This window comes from Podarcis pityusensis, assembly GCF_964106645.2.
Source record: "Podarcis pityusensis genome assembly, chromosome: 2".
Lineage (NCBI taxonomy): Eukaryota > Metazoa > Chordata > Lepidosauria > Squamata > Lacertidae > Podarcis > Podarcis pityusensis.
In genome coordinates this window covers 69,362,424-69,380,884 of record NC_138029.1, presented here as the reverse complement: position 1 = coordinate 69,380,884, position 18,461 = coordinate 69,362,424, and the positions used below count along the sequence as shown (strand labels likewise).

The 18,461-nt window shown below is 46.4% G+C and overlaps 2 protein-coding genes across 5 annotated transcripts in view; one reads left to right on the top strand and one right to left on the bottom strand.

The window, feature by feature from the left end:
* Nucleotides 1-294: 294 nt before the first annotated feature.
* The window catches only part of SNCB (synuclein beta), a 37,853-nt gene continuing 19,686 nt past the window's right edge, over nt 295-18,461 (top strand). The window contains exons 1-2 of one of the 3 annotated variants that reach the window (XM_080989249.1): nt 295-372; nt 15,629-15,763. In XM_080989249.1, coding sequence (XP_080845375.1) covers nt 321-372; nt 15,629-15,763 — 187 coding nt within the window. In that variant the 5' untranslated portion in view covers nt 295-320. Of the gene's footprint in view, nt 373-14,286; nt 14,557-14,944; nt 15,142-15,628; nt 15,764-18,461 lie in introns of those variants that run through there. The other 2 variants (XM_080989250.1, XM_080989251.1) reach the window with 2 other exon arrangements.
* EIF4E1B (eukaryotic translation initiation factor 4E family member 1B) lies at nt 5,432-14,124 on the bottom strand. Of its 2 annotated transcripts, XM_080989141.1 has the most exons (7): nt 11,914-14,124; nt 10,266-10,354; nt 8,261-8,356; nt 7,709-7,772; nt 7,334-7,447; nt 5,959-6,098; nt 5,432-5,608 (listed from the first exon to the last, which is right to left on the bottom strand). In XM_080989141.1, the coding sequence occupies exons 1-7, from the start codon at nt 11,917-11,919 to the stop codon at nt 5,494-5,496; spliced, it is 624 nt and encodes a 207-aa protein (XP_080845267.1). In that variant the 5' UTR covers nt 11,920-14,124; the 3' UTR covers nt 5,432-5,493. The 2 variants fall into 2 exon arrangements, with proteins under 2 accessions (XP_080845267.1, XP_080845266.1); XM_080989140.1 differs by lacking the exons at nt 10,266-10,354; nt 11,914-14,124 and having other exon boundaries at nt 8,261-8,630.

Below are 18,461 nucleotides of genomic sequence, written 5' to 3'. Positions count from 1 at the left end.
TGGTCACAATTGTGTTATTGAGAACACATGCATTGTCGCATTGGTAAGCCAATTAGCACAAAAAATGTGTTAAGAATCCTTTGTCTTGGTTCAGTCCACAAGTGACAGCATTGAACAACTTGCTGTATTGCATTTCAGCAGCTTCATGTTTCATTCTCCTTTTGGAGTTTCTTTGCTCCAGGATGGCCACTTTAGAGTGTCCTGGAATGCTGAAATGTTGGTCCACTATTTATTTATTTTTTAAATGTTGCCATTTGTGATGTTAGATTTCTTCCCATCTGTTCTTTTGCACAGAGACGGACCTGCTTGCCCTCTGTAGAATGCAGAAGAACATTGCTGGCAATGGCAATTGTAACATAAAAACAGGAACAGGTAAATAAACCCCTGATTACATTATTACCTGCTCTAATGGTGTTGCCAGAGTAAACACATGGGGACAGAATTAGCATCTGGGTCTGCTACAAGAGCTGGTCCCTGTGTTCATATGTCATATGGCCTGTTGTTGCTGGCAAGTAGCTCTCTTAAATCAGGGAACCGGGGTGCCAACTTGAATAAAATATTGTGGCAGCTCAGGTAAGCCCCACCCTGCATAATCGATCACATGATGCAGTGCGCACACACCATTTGAATGTAAATGTCCATCAACTTTGTGGGGGCCTGGTCCCCTCAAATATTTTATTGTGGGGGCTGAAGCCCCCACGGCCCCTAGGACTTGGCTCCTCTGCAGGGGTCTGTATATAAGCAGTGATCAAAATTCCTATTGTTCTCGGTGCATTTTGTGACAGGGAATTTCATTAGCACGAGCAGTTTCTGAGCTCTGGGCACAGTACTGATTTCAGATTAACATTGCAGAATGGAAGGAAATAGGACCCTTTTCTACATCCTCACTTCCAGTACTCTCTTAAGAATAGATGAGACCTTCTTAAGACTACTAGGGGGTGGGCAGGGGAAGGACTAGACCATGTGAAAAATGAACATAATATTTTAGCAACAGTTCATTCATTTTCAGCTTTGTATTCTTGTTATTTAAAAAAGTGTGCCTAGACATCCTGTTGTTGTGCCCATAACCTAGGTTTAAGGTGCCATTTAGCTCCTAGCTTTCATATCTTAGTTTCTAACACTGTGTATAAGCAAGTACAGGCTTCCCACCTCAGGCCTGTGAGAGGAGAGTGTCATTTTCTAGAATGGGCTGCAGATCATCAATTATACATTTGAGTGGTTTCAGCTAAGAACTGTCAGAGATATGAACTGGTGTCCTGGAATTTTCTCTTCTGGGTTTTATATTAAGTTATTCCTATGTCTGCTCTTGTTGTCCTGATTTACCTCTTCATTGGGTGGGGATCATAGTTAGAGGGACACCCGATTTAAAAAATAGAATCTTGTGCATCTGAACAGATACAATTGTATCATAGGCCTCGACTGTATATAGTGGATTTTGCTCTGGGTGAAAGCTGAAAGCATGTAGGTACGTATCATGATCAATATAAGGTGGTGCTTATATGTCCACTAGGAAATTACACTGCAGTGTCCAAAAAGTCAACCTTTTGCATGGACTGATCAAGGCTCAGATTGATGATAAAGTGAAAGCTATTGAAGTTCTGCTGGAATCACTCAGCATTCTCCTGTCTAGATGATAAAATATGTAATCAATCTTAATAAATGTTAGCTACTTGTTGCATGAAATTCAAACACCTTTAGTCTAGTTAGCACTTCTGTTCCAGTGATAGGATTTTTCAAGCATGCAAAAATGCATAATTTTGTAATGGGGGAGCAGAGGCATAAGCCTTTTCCCTGGGACACACATCCATTGCACATTTACCAATGTGGCCAGACACTATCTGAGATAGTAGTCGTTTTAAGTACTTCTCTGTATCCACATGCTAAGTTAAGTTTATTTTTTATTTACATTTGCTTCTCTTAAAAAAGGACTGGGAGTAGAAGCCCAGCCTCAGAACTTCACAACTGGACTCACCCAGATCCTTCTCTTCTGTCATTGAATAACACCTGGCACTTTGACATGAAACAAAGCTACCTCCATTTATGTTTTAACAGACATTGTTGAACCTTGCATTTAACTCACAACTGAGGCACAGGGTCTGAATGTGTGCGTAGCTGTTTCATTGCCTGCAGTGTTAAAGATGTGCTGACTTTTAAAAAAAAATACTAGGGAACAGAATCTCCAAGACCAGGCTCTGTCATAAACACAAAGTGTTCTGGTATGGAGGCTGCCACCATTTGCACTCACACATTCTCCTATGGCAAATTGCAAGGCTGCTTGAGAAGCTCAAGGCCTCCGGTTCAGAAGCGCCTCATTTAGGGTTTTTGTCTTGGCCTTCAAAACCAACCCCCTCCTGTTTAGTGATTCCCTTGGTTTTGATTTTCTTCTTTTGGTTAGTTATTTGAAGAACTCTCTGTGCTCTTTCTGCAGCTGTCCTTAAAGAGCATACAGTCATATTACAATGTCCTGTTTCAAAATCCAGCAAGTTACACCCCTGTCTTTGAACAAGGAGAGGGGTCAGCAGAAAAAGGATAAGATGCAAATACTGTATACAGACCCAGTTCCCTAGCTGAAGCTAAAAACCAGGGGCTGCTATTCTTTCTGTTTTGAGCACTCCCTTTTGCATGTTTGTCATCTAACAGCTCTGGCCAGCTTCTTCCTCCTTAACTGAAAGGGTTTTTATTTTGTTACTTTATTACCACCAATTTGGTCTTCCAAATTCTACTTAGCTTGCCTGTTGGCAGATTTCTATTTGATTAGCCTAAGTGTTCAGGCTCTATTATGCTGTTACTTTGCTGCCTAAAGAATGTGACACTAACTGTATCATTTCATCTCTTATTACATAATCTTCTTATTGGATAAATTCTCTCACAACACTAAATATAAGTGTGCTCTGTTTTCAGAAACACAGCACAGCTTTTATTTTTCTCTCTCTTTGTGTGTGTTAGCACAAATCCTGTGTACCATGTTTTGCCCGCCACAATGTGCAAATCCTATCACACTTACCTGAAAGAGTAAGACCCATTGAACCAAATGGGGCTCATTTCTGAGTTGACATGCAGGAATCCATTGTTAGTTGAATCAAATTCCGTCTCCTTTTGCTGCTTCTATAATTAACTGTGACAAAGCACAATCTCCTTTTGAATCTAGAAATTGTATCCATGTCATGACCTGAATTGACATTTAAGCCTGCTGGTAACTGAAGTTGCCCATAATACATGCTTTTGCTGCCTCTCCCAATTTCTTTATGTACTGTGCTAACATTCAGTTGTCAACCTTAGCATGGGCCAACTTAGAGAAGCATTAGTTGATTGGTTGTGTGGGTTTTACTCAATTAAATTTGTGCATAAGCAAAGCCATAATTTTGAAGCAAAAAACATGATTTGTTTGTAGATGCATCTTATAGACATTCCTTTTTATGAGGAAGAATGCACCTGGAGCCATCGCTGAACCTTTTAAGCAAGTTCTTGTTTTTTTTATGGGTTGGATTCAGGCTTAGTCATTCTCTGAGTAAACCCACTGAAGTCAACAGGACACAAATAATTACCAACTCAACTTCCATTGGTTTTAATAGATCCGCTCAAAGCATGTCTGCCTAGATCCAACACAATAAATCCAACAAACTCCTGCTGCCTATGGATCATGGGTGGTGGTGGTTTTTTAATTGATCATTTGTACAGAATTTGGATGGCCAACCATTAAGGCAAAAGCAGACTGCACTCAGTTAAAGTATATTTTAAAACTTGCTATGATGCCTATTGAGCAATAATAGGTTTGTAACATACAGAGTGGTCCTCTATGCACTGACTGCAAATAAGAATAAGAATAAGGAAAAGGAGTTAGATAAAGGTTGGTGGGACAGTGACCCATTCACCCAAATGCACCAGCCTCCACTGTCCTTACTCACATACCTCTACATTCAGAGGATTAACAAAGGCTGCCTCTGCAGAAGATAAAGCTGCTCTTGCATTGACACATTGCTCAGTAACAACACCCAACAAGGGGCCTCCTATATCACAGTTACCCAGTGCCCCTCATCAAACACACAAAGGCATCATCGTTTTGTTGAAGTACTTGGGCTCTTGGTATTTTCCCTGAAGAGAACCATCCAGAGCTAGTTGTTATGACCAGACATCCTGCTGCTCACTTTGTCAGTTGCCATGAATGGGATAGAGCTGTGGTAGCCGCAGCTCTGAGTTGCAAGAGCAAGCCTGATATCATCTCTTATTACAGAGGCTAATCCCAGGAAGCAACCTCATTGACTTTCAAGTCAGCTCTGCTACCTCCTTAAGAGTCATACAAGCTGCTTCAGAACAGGAAGCAGGCCCTGCAATCCTTTTAATTCAGCAGCTCCTGCTTGCAGCAGAGGGCAGCCCGTTAGCACCAGGCTGCAGGGAGGTCTAAAGGACTGGTGGCTGAAGTCTGGCAGCAGCAGATTAGACTCCATCAAGATCAGTGGTGGTTGTTGCCCATTGGGTCAGGAGGGGAAAGGCTTAGCAGGTGGAACCAGAGTCAATGACAGACAGTCAGCTAATTTTGCCCCCATCTCCTTCCTGCTGAGTTTAATAAAGGACAGCACTGAGTCTAAGGAGGAAGAATTGGCATGCACTGCTACCCCCTAGACTGGTTTGTAAGGGAGCAGGCAGGGAAGTGACTCGCTAAGGGCAGACTGAGGCTGGAGGGGCAAGTGCTGCATCTGCCATAACAGACCAGCCTCTACTGCAGACCCTGGGCATAGCGAGGGGGCAGAGGGGCAGTAAAACAATAGAAATCCTTAACTGACCAAACACGTCGGTCCTGCCCCCCCAACAAAAATCCTGGCTATGCCCATGCTGTGGACTATACCCACCTAAAAACTACCACAATACAAGTATTTATACTAGAACTGACTCTAAGTCTTCCTGCATTTAGCAAATGCATAGTTGCTCATATGAAATAACTGAGCATGGGTAGGCCACTATTTCTACGCTTCTCCTTATGGGGGCAGCAGATGTCAGCCTTCCTTCCATCAAAACCAGGGTGATCCAAGCAATCCATTTGTTTTATTCAGAAACCTGAAAGGCTAGGAAGGCTCCAACTACTGGGGGTGGGGGGAGAGAATTCGTGATTGGTATTTTTTGGCTCTAAAAATCTTCAGGTTTTCAGACATGCCTCTATCACATTGTCAAAAAAGATCCCAACCCTGTGTCAGGGGTGCAGGTAAGAACAGCAGACTTGTGTGCAAATGGCAAACTTAGTAACGAAGTTCAGTTCCAGGCAAATCCTCTCAGCGCAGAGGAAGGGAAACAAAACTTAGAAGATGGATGTTGACTCTCAAGAGTGGGTGGTTTCCTCCAAAGTTCCAACTCAGGACCAAAAGAATACAAGCTGTTTAGCCTCAATTCTTTAATAATGTTGAAAGCCAGCAAAAGCCATGGGAGTATTATGCCATGCTATACTCATCCATCCTGCTTCCCCAGAGATCCTGCCAACTTCAAGGGTCTATCGTAATGGCTTCACACCACAAACTTGTTCTTCATGAGGGAGCCACTCTTGGTGGCAGTGTCGGCATGAGCCTGATAACCAATCACCACTTTGGAAGACAGGCCCAGGCGTTCCTTGTAAACACGCCTGAAAGAGAAAAAAATTATAATTAAGTTGTACTCAAGACAGCTGGCTATCTTAGCTCATCTCTCTTCTGTAGTGTGTATGCACATATCATCCATTTCCACCAAAGAGTCCTTTCCCTAGGCTGCTATAGACACCTACAAACTCCTTGCATTGTATAGCTGGCATTCCTCATGCATAAAGGCTTCAAACTCTTCAAACACACACACACACACAAGCACCTTAGTAATCCTGTTGGTGTTTAATTATACAAACACGCTCTGCCTTACATAAGGTGGTTGGCATTAGCCCTCCTGTGTGTTGCTCAGCATTTCACACACACATCTCAACAAAGGGAACTGTCTGTCAGCTACCCGATATGTGTTACGCCATCCCGGTTCTCTGCCTCCTGGGTCCAGATTGCGATCTTGTCCCCCTTAGCACGGATGTTGATGACGGCCCCACAGACATCTTCGCTGTAGTCATCAAACATCTCTCCAATCAGGCACAGCAGCTACACAGAAGAGGAAAACCCATGAAGCGAACAGGGAACCAGATGCAAGCTACTGCTTGATGTACCATGGTTAAATACAGTGGGGAATATTTCTTGCCTCATAAGGGTCTTTAAGCTGTTTTCCTGCCCAAAGAAAAGAGCTACACTATTTGGGAAAGATCAGAATAGCTGGCTCAGCTCAGAAATCCAGCAGGCATCAGAGGGATTGGGGATGAGTGTGTGTGTGTGTAGATAGGAAAGTCCATCTGAGCAGATAAATGCCATGCATCCTTTCCTCTTCCCCTTCATCTCATGCCGCCATGTGGTGCAAGTTGCCTGAACACAGTAAGCCAGCCTCACCAACCTGACATTCTCCATATGCTTTGGACCACCAATCAGTGTTCAAAACTCCCATTGTTCTAGGCGCATTTTGCAACAGGGAATTTCATTAGCGTGAGCAGTTTCTGAGCTCTGGCCATAGTACTGTGCCTAAGATTTCAGATTAAAACTGAAGAATGGAAGAAAAGGAAGACCTTTTTCTGCCTCCCCACTTCCAGCTACTCTCTGCGGACTGGAGAAGAGACCATCTTAAGAATATTAGAGGGGTGGGCAGGGGAAGGGATAGACCATGTGAAAAATGACATAATATTTTAGCTGCAGTTCATTCATTTTCAGCTTTGTATTCTTATTAAACAAAAAACTTGCCTAGATATTCAGCTGTTGCACCCATAAACTAGGTTTAAGGTGCCATTTAGCTCCCAGATTTCATATCTCAGTTTCCAACACTGCTACCAATCCCATCAGCCCCAGCCAGCAGAACAGGTGATGGGAGTTGGTAGTCCAAAACACCTGGAGAGCAGCAGGCGGGCAAAGACCTTGGCTGAGAAGGGGAACTAACAAAGGAGAGTCACTTTGAGGAGCAGCTTCCACCTGCCCAAGAGAGAATGGGAAGTGCTGTATGCCCAGCACTGGCGGAGGAAGAGGAGTGTGGGGGGGGAGTGCACCACCCCCAGCAGCATGATCCCCAGGGTGCCCACAGGCGGCGTGCCCTGCTCCCAGAACGTGCACCACGCCCCTGCAGGTGGCACACCACACCCCCAGGACAAGCGCCAGCCCCGCTCCCGCCTGCTCTCCGCCTCCAATGCTGGAGAATGAAGCTCTGCCACTGATGCGCAGCCCAGAAACATGGCCAGAAAGCAGGGCAAATGCCACATTTCATAAAGGAGAAGCACCCACACAGCGTTCTGCCTACTTACAGTCTCCAGCCAGAAACGGTCAAGCTCTGCATGCCGCTGCTGCTTGGACAATGTGATAAGCCAACGCCCACCACGCTTATTCCTGTTATCTTCCCACATCGGTTCAATGCCATCCTGGAGGAAATGCAGGATCTCAGTATATACAGCTCTTACACACACACACACACACACACACACACGAAATTGCAAGGCTTTCTTAGTCCACCACAATGCACTTAGATCCACAGCAAGCCACGTGTAGCCCTATGGTGTGTGGGAAATCCCATACAACAAGAGACCCCAAGACTACCACTTGAGAGCCTGTTTTGCCTCCCTATAGGAGGCATGCAGCGTTAACAGACCAGGAACAGACCAGGAATAACCAGCAGGACTTACCTTGAAAAGGGAATAGTCACAGCCTGATGTCAACTTGCTGGCCAGTTGGATGTTGCTATACAGCCTGCAGTCTCAAGGAGAGAAGACAGATATGTCAGGAGAACAGAATGGGTGGACTTGTGTAAGGAACCTATGGCTCCTGATGTTGATGCAAGGTATCTTGCGTGAATAGTCCCAAAGCAGGTGGCCCACCCTGGAAACTGCCTTGAGAGAAGTTTCCACTAAATCCAGGCAAATACCACAGGAAACTATGGTTCATTCGGAGCTCCCTGTAGCACACATCTCTCTCAACCACTTTTAACTTTCAAGTGCTGCTTAGGACGTGTTTAGCCTGCAGATACAAGTACATGGTTTTCAAAAGTGAATGGACTGGAGAACCCAGCTCCCATCATCCCTGACCATGCCAGCTGGGTCTGATGCGAGTGAGGAGTCCAGCAACATCCAGAGGGCCACCATATTCCCCACTGTTGGTTCAATCCCACAATGGCCTTCCTTCTGGCAAGGCTGTTCCAGTGACTCTAGCTGTCAGAGGAAGGACTGGAATGCACTCACGCCCAGAAGTCTTCCACGGTGTCAAATTTGGTGATAAGCCGCAAGTTATCCTGCCAGGTCTTACTCTTGTCATTTTTGAAGAACCAAAGGGCCCACCTACGGAGATGAATGGAAGGCAAAATTAAGCCACTAGCTATGAACATCAACACTCCCCTCCGCGAGGCTCTATGTACACACAAAACACCCAGCACATCTTGCCACATGTGTGAATGTTGCCTGTTTGGACTGGAAGGTGCTGTGTCACACTCTTCTCATTTCACATTTGATTAGACTCACTGTAATAAGGCAACCCTAAGGTGGGATGTGGGTTGTGCTGATAAACAATGTGGTTTTGTAAACCACTCTGTTTTTTTTTTTTTTTTTGTATGAACAGCAGTATATAAATATTTGTATAAATTAGTAAAACAAATATTTTCTTAATAAAAAAATCCTTCCAGTAGCACCTTTAAGACCAACTAAGTTAGTTCTTGGTATGAGCTTTCGTGTGCAAGCACACTTCTTCAGATACACTGAAACAGAAGTTGCCAGATCCTTCTATATAGTGAGAAGGTGGGGAGGGGTATTACTCAGAAGGGTGGTGGGAATGGGAGATTGGCAGATAGCTGAGATGAGCCTGCTGACGACTCTTAACGACTGTAATAGGTCTTACAGGTCTTACAGGAAAAGGCAAGGGGTGAGAAGGTGAGAAATGGCTTAGTCATGTATAATGGGATAAGAATCCAATGTCTTTGTTCAAACCAGGTCTCTCCATGGTTTTAAGTTTGGTAATGAGTTGCAATTCAGCGGCTTCTCTTTCCAGTCTATTTCTGAAATTCCTTTGTAGTAAAACAGCTACTTTGAGATCTTGTATAGAATGTCCTGGGAGATTGAAGTGTTCTCCTACTCCTTAATACCCCTCCCCACCCTCTCACTATATAGAAGGATCTGGCAACTTCTGTTTCAGTGTATCTGAAGAAGTGTGCTTGCACACGAAAGCTCATACCAAGAACTAACTTAGTTGGTCTTAAAGGTGCTACTGGAAGGATTTTTTTATTTTGACTATGGCAGACCAACACGGCTACCTATCTGTAACTGAAATATTTTCTTGAACTTCTCCAGAGACACAGATGCATGTTCTCTCTCCTTCTCCCAGTGAAGGAGCGAGGGAATATAAAATAGGAGTGGTTTCAAGAGATGAATGGTAGGAAATTCAGGACAGAAGAATGGAATAACTTCTTTACACAATACATAGGATTTGCTGCCATAAGAGGTGATGGCTACCAACTTGGACAGCTTTAAAAGGGGATTAGGCAGATCCATGGACGATGAGGTGATTGATGATGACTACTCATGATGGCTACGCATTACCTCCAGTATCAGAAGCAGTATGTGCCCCCTGAAAAGCATCTGCTAGGCAACAACAGAAGGAGGATGCTGTTGCCTCCATGCTCAACTCATGGGCTTCTCTATAAGCATCTTAGTTAACTAGTGTGGGAAACAAGATTCTGAGCTAGACGGGCCTTTCATCTGATCCAGGAAGACTCTTTAAGCGCATTCCCCACTCCTCCCACCTTTGAAAAGGAGGAAGCAAGAACAGGGTGAAAGTAAATGATTTTTCATGTTCAACAGTGATTTATGGAAGCACACAGTAGCATCGGAAGTGTTCCTTGAAACCAAAAATAGCAAGGATTTCTTGGCAATGAGTATCTGCTGTATCATAGCACAGCTCCCTTGGCCACATTTGGATGCACCTTGCCAGGATCTTTTTGGTTAGCAGCCATCAACAAGCAGGGGGAAAGTGAGCATTAACATTATTGCACTGGAGGGGAGATCCAGGCACACTGGGAGATCCAGGCATTTTGGCGTTCTGCTAGCATCATGCCTCTGATTACCAATTGCTGGGAATCGCAGGTAGGTCGAGAGCTGTGGTGCTCGTGCCCAGCTTGCAAGCTTCCTACAGGCATCTGGTTGACCACCGTAAGAGCAAGATGCTGGACCAGATGAGCCATTGGCCCGATGTACTTACCTGTTCTGCAGGGGGTGCTTGCTGAAGCATTCCACAGCCCCCTCTTCTCTCTTGGCCTTGCACATCCACTGCTCCTCCTGAGGACTTGCCTGACGTTTGGATAAGTGGACAATTCATTACAACAGGCACTACAAGCTCCTTGTATACATTCATCCCCAGGCATGGGGTGCCCTGTACAGGCTACAACTGGATGGACAAACAGCAAAGCCAGATAAGTTGGGGGAGCTATGTGTTTTGTTTGAGCTCTTGACCTCTCTCAGGACAGCAATAAAATATGGGAAATTATTATTTTTTTTATCTGAAACACACTGCTATAGATGAAATTCATGTTACATATATTGTCTGTGTTTTGCCAAGAATTCAGAAAGTGAGTGTGTTCTTACACAGCTTTCAGGAAAAAAACACTTCACAGGAGAAAGAGGAGCTGCTCCCAGCTTTATTCTGGCTTCAAGGAGGAACATAGCCAGCTTCCCTAGGGCCCAGTAAATAGCTGACAGTACCTGGGGCAAAGGGATCAAAACCCTACACACAAAAGGACAGGCCACCAGCTGCCTCCTCCTCCTCCTCCTCCTCCTCCTTCAGTTTGCTCTAGGGTACAGGACAGAGCATTCAAAAGGGCACTTGTTTGCTGCCTGATAAATGGGATCAGAGAGATCAAGTGCTGCTGATGTTATTTTCTGCCCTTTACCGCACTCTAGATGGCAGTGATGGTGAAATGGGCACCCCTGCCAGCTCCAAAGCTTCCTGTCCACATTGGTTTCGCACAGCCCTCTCTCAGGGCAAACAAAGAATGCTATACAGCATTACATTTAGAAGAAGAACTTGAAGGAGGAAGACCTTGCCAAGCCAAGTAAAGCAACCAAAAAAAAGCTTTTGGGTCCTTAAGAGAACTAGGCAAATTATTGCCTAGCTTTTTCACAGCCAAGTGCATTAAAGCCAGGCCAGTCTTGGCCATACTTGCAGTGCCCTCGAGCAACCGTGTGAAAATTGCATACATAAGCAGACACATTTAGCTCTCCAGGGACTAGAGTCACCAAGATCAATACATGGCAGACCAAGGATTGACAACTCCCCACCTTTTTTTCTGGCAGGGACTGTGTTCCTTTAATAGCTGCATGACAAGCAGAAATTCTGTAGGAGACACTCCCTTTCCACCCAACATGCAATGCATTATGGGAAGAGCATCTCAGACTACTGTTAAAGATACAGGAGCCCTGGAAGAAGCAGCCCTGCAAGCCATGGCTGGGCCTCCTACAAGTTTTATAGCAGGGACTCACCACAATACCAAAGTAAAGTGGTCACTCTACTGGGAATAGGCACTCTGGAACACATCCCAGCATAAAGCTCAGTACTGTGCACACTTGCTCAGAGAAGTCAGGCTCATTGAATTCAATATAACTTGCTGACATAAGCATGCACAGAACAGCAGAATTTGCATCAGACAAGATGGTCAACATACAGAACAAACACTTGGCTACATCCAGCCTAGCTTTTCCTACCCTTCAAGACCAATAAGGTCCCTGAAAACTAAACAAGGAGCTTTGGAGGTAGAACTATATTTCAGAAACACAACAGCCTCACAATTGCAGGGTTATACCCTAGGGAGAAAGAAGAAAAAGACCTCAGCAGAAAAAAACCTACTACTTACCATCATTAGTGCTACTGCCACCACCTTCTAAGAAAATAACTGAGCCCACCTCTCCAGGCTTCCTTTTTATATAGAAAGCACCTTTGAGCACCGCCTTTAACCTAGAAAATGGTTTTGTTAAAGAGCCAGGCCTTTCTTTTGTCATTCCTTCAAATGCTGCCATTGTAGAAACTGTAACCCCTGTCCCTCTTTTTCAGCTGGAACACAACAGGGACCCATGGTCCTCTAGATGTTGCTGGAGGCCAGTTCCCATCATCCCCAGTCAGCATGACCAAAAGTTGGGGATAGCGGGAGTTTTAGTCCAGCAACAACTGGAGGACCACAACTTCCCCATCCTTGATTTAGGCCAATGGGGTCACTTAAAAGTCACTGCGTTCAAGACACTAGATCAGAGGAGGGGAGCCTTTGTTCTCCAGATGTAGCTGGACTATAGCTTCATCATCCTTGTTCATTGGCCATGTTGGACAGGAGGTAGAGCACCACAACTGCTGGCCACAGGTTTCCCATCCCTGTACAAGATCACTGTGTTCATGTCAAAATTAAAAGGCAAACAATATAGGGCCATCAGAGAAATTGTATCCATGGAACTAAGGTATCATGCAAAGCTCAGCCTCCAATAGGTAACCAAGGTTGCTTTGAAACAGGTGGTTCCAAAGCCTGTGTAATGTAAGGGACAACTGTTGCTGAAGATTGCAACCAGGTGCGCTTGGCTTGGCTCTACCTTACTAATCAGGCCTTTAAAATCTTAGCTTGTAAGAGGAGATAATTTTCCAAGTGTGCCATTCTAGGTTACATTAGTGTTGTCCTCAGGGTTTTTTGGTGTGTGGGTGGAGGGCGGGGGAGAGGTCTTTAACAAATCTATAGTACAACTTAGATCTGTGCAGTAACCTTGGAATTCTGTCTATAGCTCTGATACAACCACACCACAAAAAGGGTACTGTAGAGATGGGAAAGTTGCAGAAAAGGACAACCAAAATAATCAAAGGGTTGGAGCAACTTCCCTATGATGAAGGGTTGCAATGTTTGGGGCTTTTTTAGCTTAGCAGAAAAACAAGTGAGCAGGATATAAGCAATAATGCCTTAGAGAAATTAAATGCATATATATACATTATATAGAGTAGCATCACAGAGTGGGAAGGGAGCCTACACACACACACACACACACACATACATACACATAACGATAAGCATGTTAAAGCTTACATGCACATAAAATTATTTACAATGACAGTTCATAAATCAGTCTTGGTGGTAACACAAAGATCCTGGCACTGGTAAACTAATGAACACTTGTAGTGGGATTAAAACACCTGTAGTGGGATTATAGTTCAATTCAGGCTAGAGGGGATAGAATTTAACTTCTTGGTAAACTGTTATTCAGTGACCTCCCTTTGAAGTTTTTTTATTCAAGGATGACTACTTAGGTTAGTACCAAGTTTCTAAAGAGACTGAAATCAGGGTAGTGTCCTTCCTGATGTCAGATTTGTGCCCCTTTAATCATTTGCATAGACCTGTTTGTCCTAGGTAGAGTTATTGGCAGGTGATGGCATAAGTCACATTAGATGAGCAGGTGAATGAACCCCTGATGTTGTCATCTGAGAGAAGAAAGTGTCCTTATCCAGGATGGGCTGTAATTCATTGATGATAACTTGCAGCGGCTTTAGCTGGGAATTACAGGTGGTAACAGGTAGTGCCTTATCACTTTCTCTTCTCAGTCTGTCCTATGTACTACATTGTTCCTGAGTCCTCAATCTTGCTTTGTTCTTTTGGTCTTTCACTTGATTGGGCGAGTATTTTAGTCTTTAAGGAATAAATAGATACATAACTAATATGTTTTGTCCAAACACTGGGGGGGGGGGGGCAACAGCCCTCCCACTACCGTTTTCCCCATCACGCTCCCTGTGAACTAGTGTCTGCTGCTGCCCTTCCTCCATGTATCAAATCCCTTCCAAAAGCCACGATCTAAGCAAGGGCACATCGCATCTTGTGTGGCAACCCAGAAAAGTGGCATCATCCGTGGTCTGCGATTCTGCATCCTTCCGCCTTCTTAGCTGTGAGCCACTGACTACGTGCCTCTCTCTCGCTCTCTCTCTGTACGTGCCAGCCCTCGACTCCTCTCTGCTCCCCACCTCCCCAAATCACCGCCGCCATCAGCCACGCGGCAGGCTCCACAGCTCCTCCTATGCGTCGGGGCAGGAAGGCTCCTTTGGCGCCTTCTTATCGGATGCCCCGCCCCAGGTCAGCGGGCCGGCGGCCTCTCCGCGCCAGGGCTCCCGCCGCTGCATCCGGGCAGGGCCGAGGGGCGGGGAGCGCGAGTTGCGCGCTATGATGAAATCCCCTCGCCGAGCGGGTATAGGGCGCGCGGCGGCTCATTGCAATATTCAGCGGCGGCGGCGGCGGCAGCAGCAGCAGCAGGGCGAAGGCGCCGGCGTCTCCTCGGCTCTCCTCTTCTCAACCTCCTCCTCCTCCTCCTCCTCTTCCTCCCCGCCGAGCTACTCCATGGCAGAGCTGCCCTGACTGCCCCGCTGCACCTCGCCGCCTGCTCCACTGACCCTGCCCAGCCGGCTCGCTCGCTCTGGCCCGGAATGATCTGAACCCCCTCAGCGGAGACGCACCCGAGTCCAGCGCTATCGCCGATCGCAGGTGAGCAGCGCCTGGGCGCGCTCCTCTCCCTCGACTCGCTCGCCCCTTTGGAGAGCGCGGGATCGGAGGCATCCTCTGGAGATCGGATTGGAGGAGGCGGGCGGTGGCATAAGGTTTGGCCTGGAGGTGAATTCCCCCCTCCATCAGTGCGCAGGGCGACGGTGCCGTTATCTCTCTTTTCGGGAGGGGGGTGGGATATCTACCCACACACCATCTCCGCAAGCGTAGTCCCCCCCCCCCCCCCGGAATTGGAATACTGATGGAGAATGAGGTGGCTTATATTCCTGGATAGGAACACCACACCCCAGAAAATCCCCACCCCAAATAATTGGCAGAAAAGGAGAGCGCAGCAGCGTCTCCTGTCCTCACCCTTCCCTTCCCCTCCCCGGTTTCAAGGACACGGAGTCATCCCTGTTTTGACGGCTTTAATCCTGGCTAAATCCCAGCCTCTCTTACCTCTTCCTGTCTCTCGGGGGATGCGGGAGCGGATGCTTTTGAGGAACGGGGCTGAAGAGGAGCGGCGCTTTCCACCCCCGCGTTAAAATGCCCAGGAAGGGAGCAGCTGCAGCCATTAGAGCAGGCGAGGTAGGCCGGGAGGATGGGGATGGTCATGGCAGCAGCCGAGGAGGAGGATGGAGGGTGACGGCGGCCTTTGCAGCACTAACAGCTGTCAGCAGACTTGTTGAATCTGGGGCAGAAGGTTGCTTTTGCCATGGCACCGAGCTGGGCTCTGCACCTGCTCCCCCAGCCTTCCACCTTGGGAGAGCCCGCTGGGCAGTGGAAATCTCCTGCCTGTTTCAACAGCGAGCTGAGATGTTGTGGCTGCAGTAAGATACAGCCTGAGGCTGTTGAGTTAGAGGGCAGCCCTCATGCTTTGCTGTTGGGAACGCTGTGGCTCCAGCCTAGGGAAGCCCCTCCACGGAGCCATACCCGATTTCCTCCATCTCTCTCCAAAGCCCATATCCCTCCAGCTCCTTCTCCCCAGCAGTCTATTTAACCATTCCCCTTCCTTGGGAGCAGCAGAGCCCTGTGCTGAAGCCATCTTGCCTGGTCTCTTGTCTCCTCCACACAGAGCTCAGTGCCGGGATGGATGCGTTTATGAAGGGCTTGTCCAAGGCAAAGGAAGGGGTCGTTGCTGCAGCGGAGAAGACTAAGGAAGGGGTAGCGGTGGCAGCGGAGAAGACCAAGGAAGGCGTGCTCTATGTCGGTAAGGCTGCTGCAGGCACAGCTGCAGAACTGCCCTGCTAGCTGTGCCCGCCTTTCGCAGGAGGAAACAAATCTGCTAGAGGGAGGGAGGGAAGGAGGAGAGATGGTTCCCATTGCTTGGGTTTTTGTATCATTCTGGCCAGGCCTTCAAAGCTGGCAAATTGGCATCCCTTCCCCAGTTTGATTCCTTCCTCTTCCCCTCAGTGGTGAAGGACCACCATTTACAGGGTGACAGCGACCTAGAAAACTAGAGTCTGATGCTGTGGGGCAGTATCTGCAAAGCAATGTTCTGCATCCTCCTTCCTGAGCACCACCATCCCCTGGGGTTCTGATGTCATAAGTCCCTCAACGTTCAAAAAGTATCACCATCTTAGGCATACCTGTGGGGTTCTGTTTGTTTTTCAGATATGCGAACAGTCCTTGGGTGATCCAAGAATCTCACGTTTACTGTATTTAAAGCACTGCTATCAGGTAGATCTGAACCATAATCCTCTTCTAACCAAGGGATACAGAATGAATGGCATGCCCATAGTGGCATATGGGGTCTATGACACAACTAGGAATACCCATAGGATGATGATGATAATAATTAGTTTTATCCAGCTTTTCAGCCAAAAAGCGTCCCAGAGTGGTTTATAAATAGTGACAAAGCAGTACCTGCCTGCAAGCTCACAATTTTAGAAGACACAAAAGGAAAAGGAATGCGTAGGGAGAAGGAGGGAAACCATCTCAGGTACTAGATCTAAGTTTCAGAGTTTTTGTAGTGACTGGCTGGGATGGAAATATTTGGAGAAGAGAAGCCAATGGAGGAAACATTGCTTTCTCTCTTATAGCCTGATGGAACATCTGCTGATAAGATGACAGTTAAGGGAGTGACCTGTTGAAGCTGGTCTCTTAGAGCCAATGCAGAAGCCCTGCAGTCCCACCTCTCCCTCTCCTGTAGCCTGATGGACTGGCTGCTGATTGGAACTCTACGAGACCCAACACTGCGTGGTTATTCCTTAATTCTGTCACTTCTCAAGTTCCTGGCCTTCTTGGTCTCATGCGAAAAAGCAGGCACAAGGCACAAGCTGGATGTAAAATAAATGAAATAGTAGTTTTAAATGGGCGTGCAAGCTTTCTAGTTTCCCAGAATGCAAAACAAATGTACCTTAGATGAACATTATGATGTAGCATGGCCTAATGAAGATTGTGAGCTAGGAAGTCTTCCTTATCTTTTTTAACAGGTTGGTCCAATAAAATAAATAAATGTTAATTTATTTCTGCCTGCTCCTGCATGCAGAATGATGAGGCCCAAGCCTTTGGCTCAGTGTTGCCCTAGGCTGCTGCCCATAGATATAGACACCCCAATGCAGCGATCTGTATTTCAGGGAACAGAGGAGGACAATCTTCTTAGCTTCTCTCCTTCGGATGTAATAGAGGGACCATAATGTGGCTAAAGCAGAAGGACCTCAGAATAGTGAAATGCATTTATGGTCCTCCTTTCCTCTCCCTGCCCCCAATAATTTAAGGCTTGCTTAGGTTCTGGATGAGATGTGTGCAGATGCCAGCCCAACCTTGGGGCTGGTGTTTCCGGGGAACCTTCTGCCAGGGCACAAGTGGGGTGCACCACTGCAGTTTATTGGGCAACATGGTAGGGAAAAGGCATGGGGATGGCTCTCTGTCTGCTGCTTTTGTGTCTGGCTCTGCATGAGAGGCAGATGGATGAATATTCATAAATGCCTGCTCTGCATTCAGGACCTACCTTGCCTCTTACAGATTCATCAGCAAAACGGCCCCAATCAGCATGGGCAAGTCAGATCTTCTTCTGTCATACCACTCCCTCTAGCCAGGACAATGAGATGCATATCCAGAGTGCTTCTCCTTCCAGGACTTCATCTACCATCTTCTCACTGACACTTTTGTCAGCTGTCACTTTTATTTCGCTTTGTCCCTCACTGTGCTGGTCTTCATTGTTGGCGGTCCTCTTGCACATATGAGTTTCTTCCTCCTAGAATTGTAGGTTCAGTTAAAATAAAATGTGAATGTGAATGTGTACAATTGCAGGCATCCACTGTAATTCATTTGATGCATTCCACCTCCCACCCCCCCAAAAAAATACAAGGTAGCAACAGAAATCCTGGGTGAGATCAGGAAGAGTAGATCAGGAAGGGTAGTCGAAAGAGAGGAAATGGGAAGAAGGAAATATTCAGTCATTGCTGAAATATAGGCAAGAGATTTAAGTGCACAGGTGCAATGGCACAAATTTGCTCTTGGGAGAAAAAGGGAGAGATTCTGATAAGGGACAGAGCAAGAGTGAGAAAGTGAGGTGAGGGTAAGACTTCTGTCCACTAGTGAGGTCCAAACTTTTATGGGGGAAATTATATACATTGTGATGGCATTGTCCACATCACATCATGTTATTTATATGTCAGTCTGGACAGGCGCTTCACAGCAGAAAACTTAGGAACCCACCCTTCCTTGAATATTGTTGTGGGCAGATATTACAGTACAGTGGTACCTCGGGTTAAGTACTTAATTCGTTCTGGAGGTCCGTTCTTAACCTGAAACTGTTCTTAACCTGAAGCACCACTTTAGCTGATGGGGCCTCCTGCTGCTGCTGTGCCGTCGGAGCACGATTTCTGTTCTCATCCTGAAGCAAAGTTCTTAACCCGAGGTACTATTTCTGGGTTAGCAGAGTCTGTAACCTGAAGCGTATG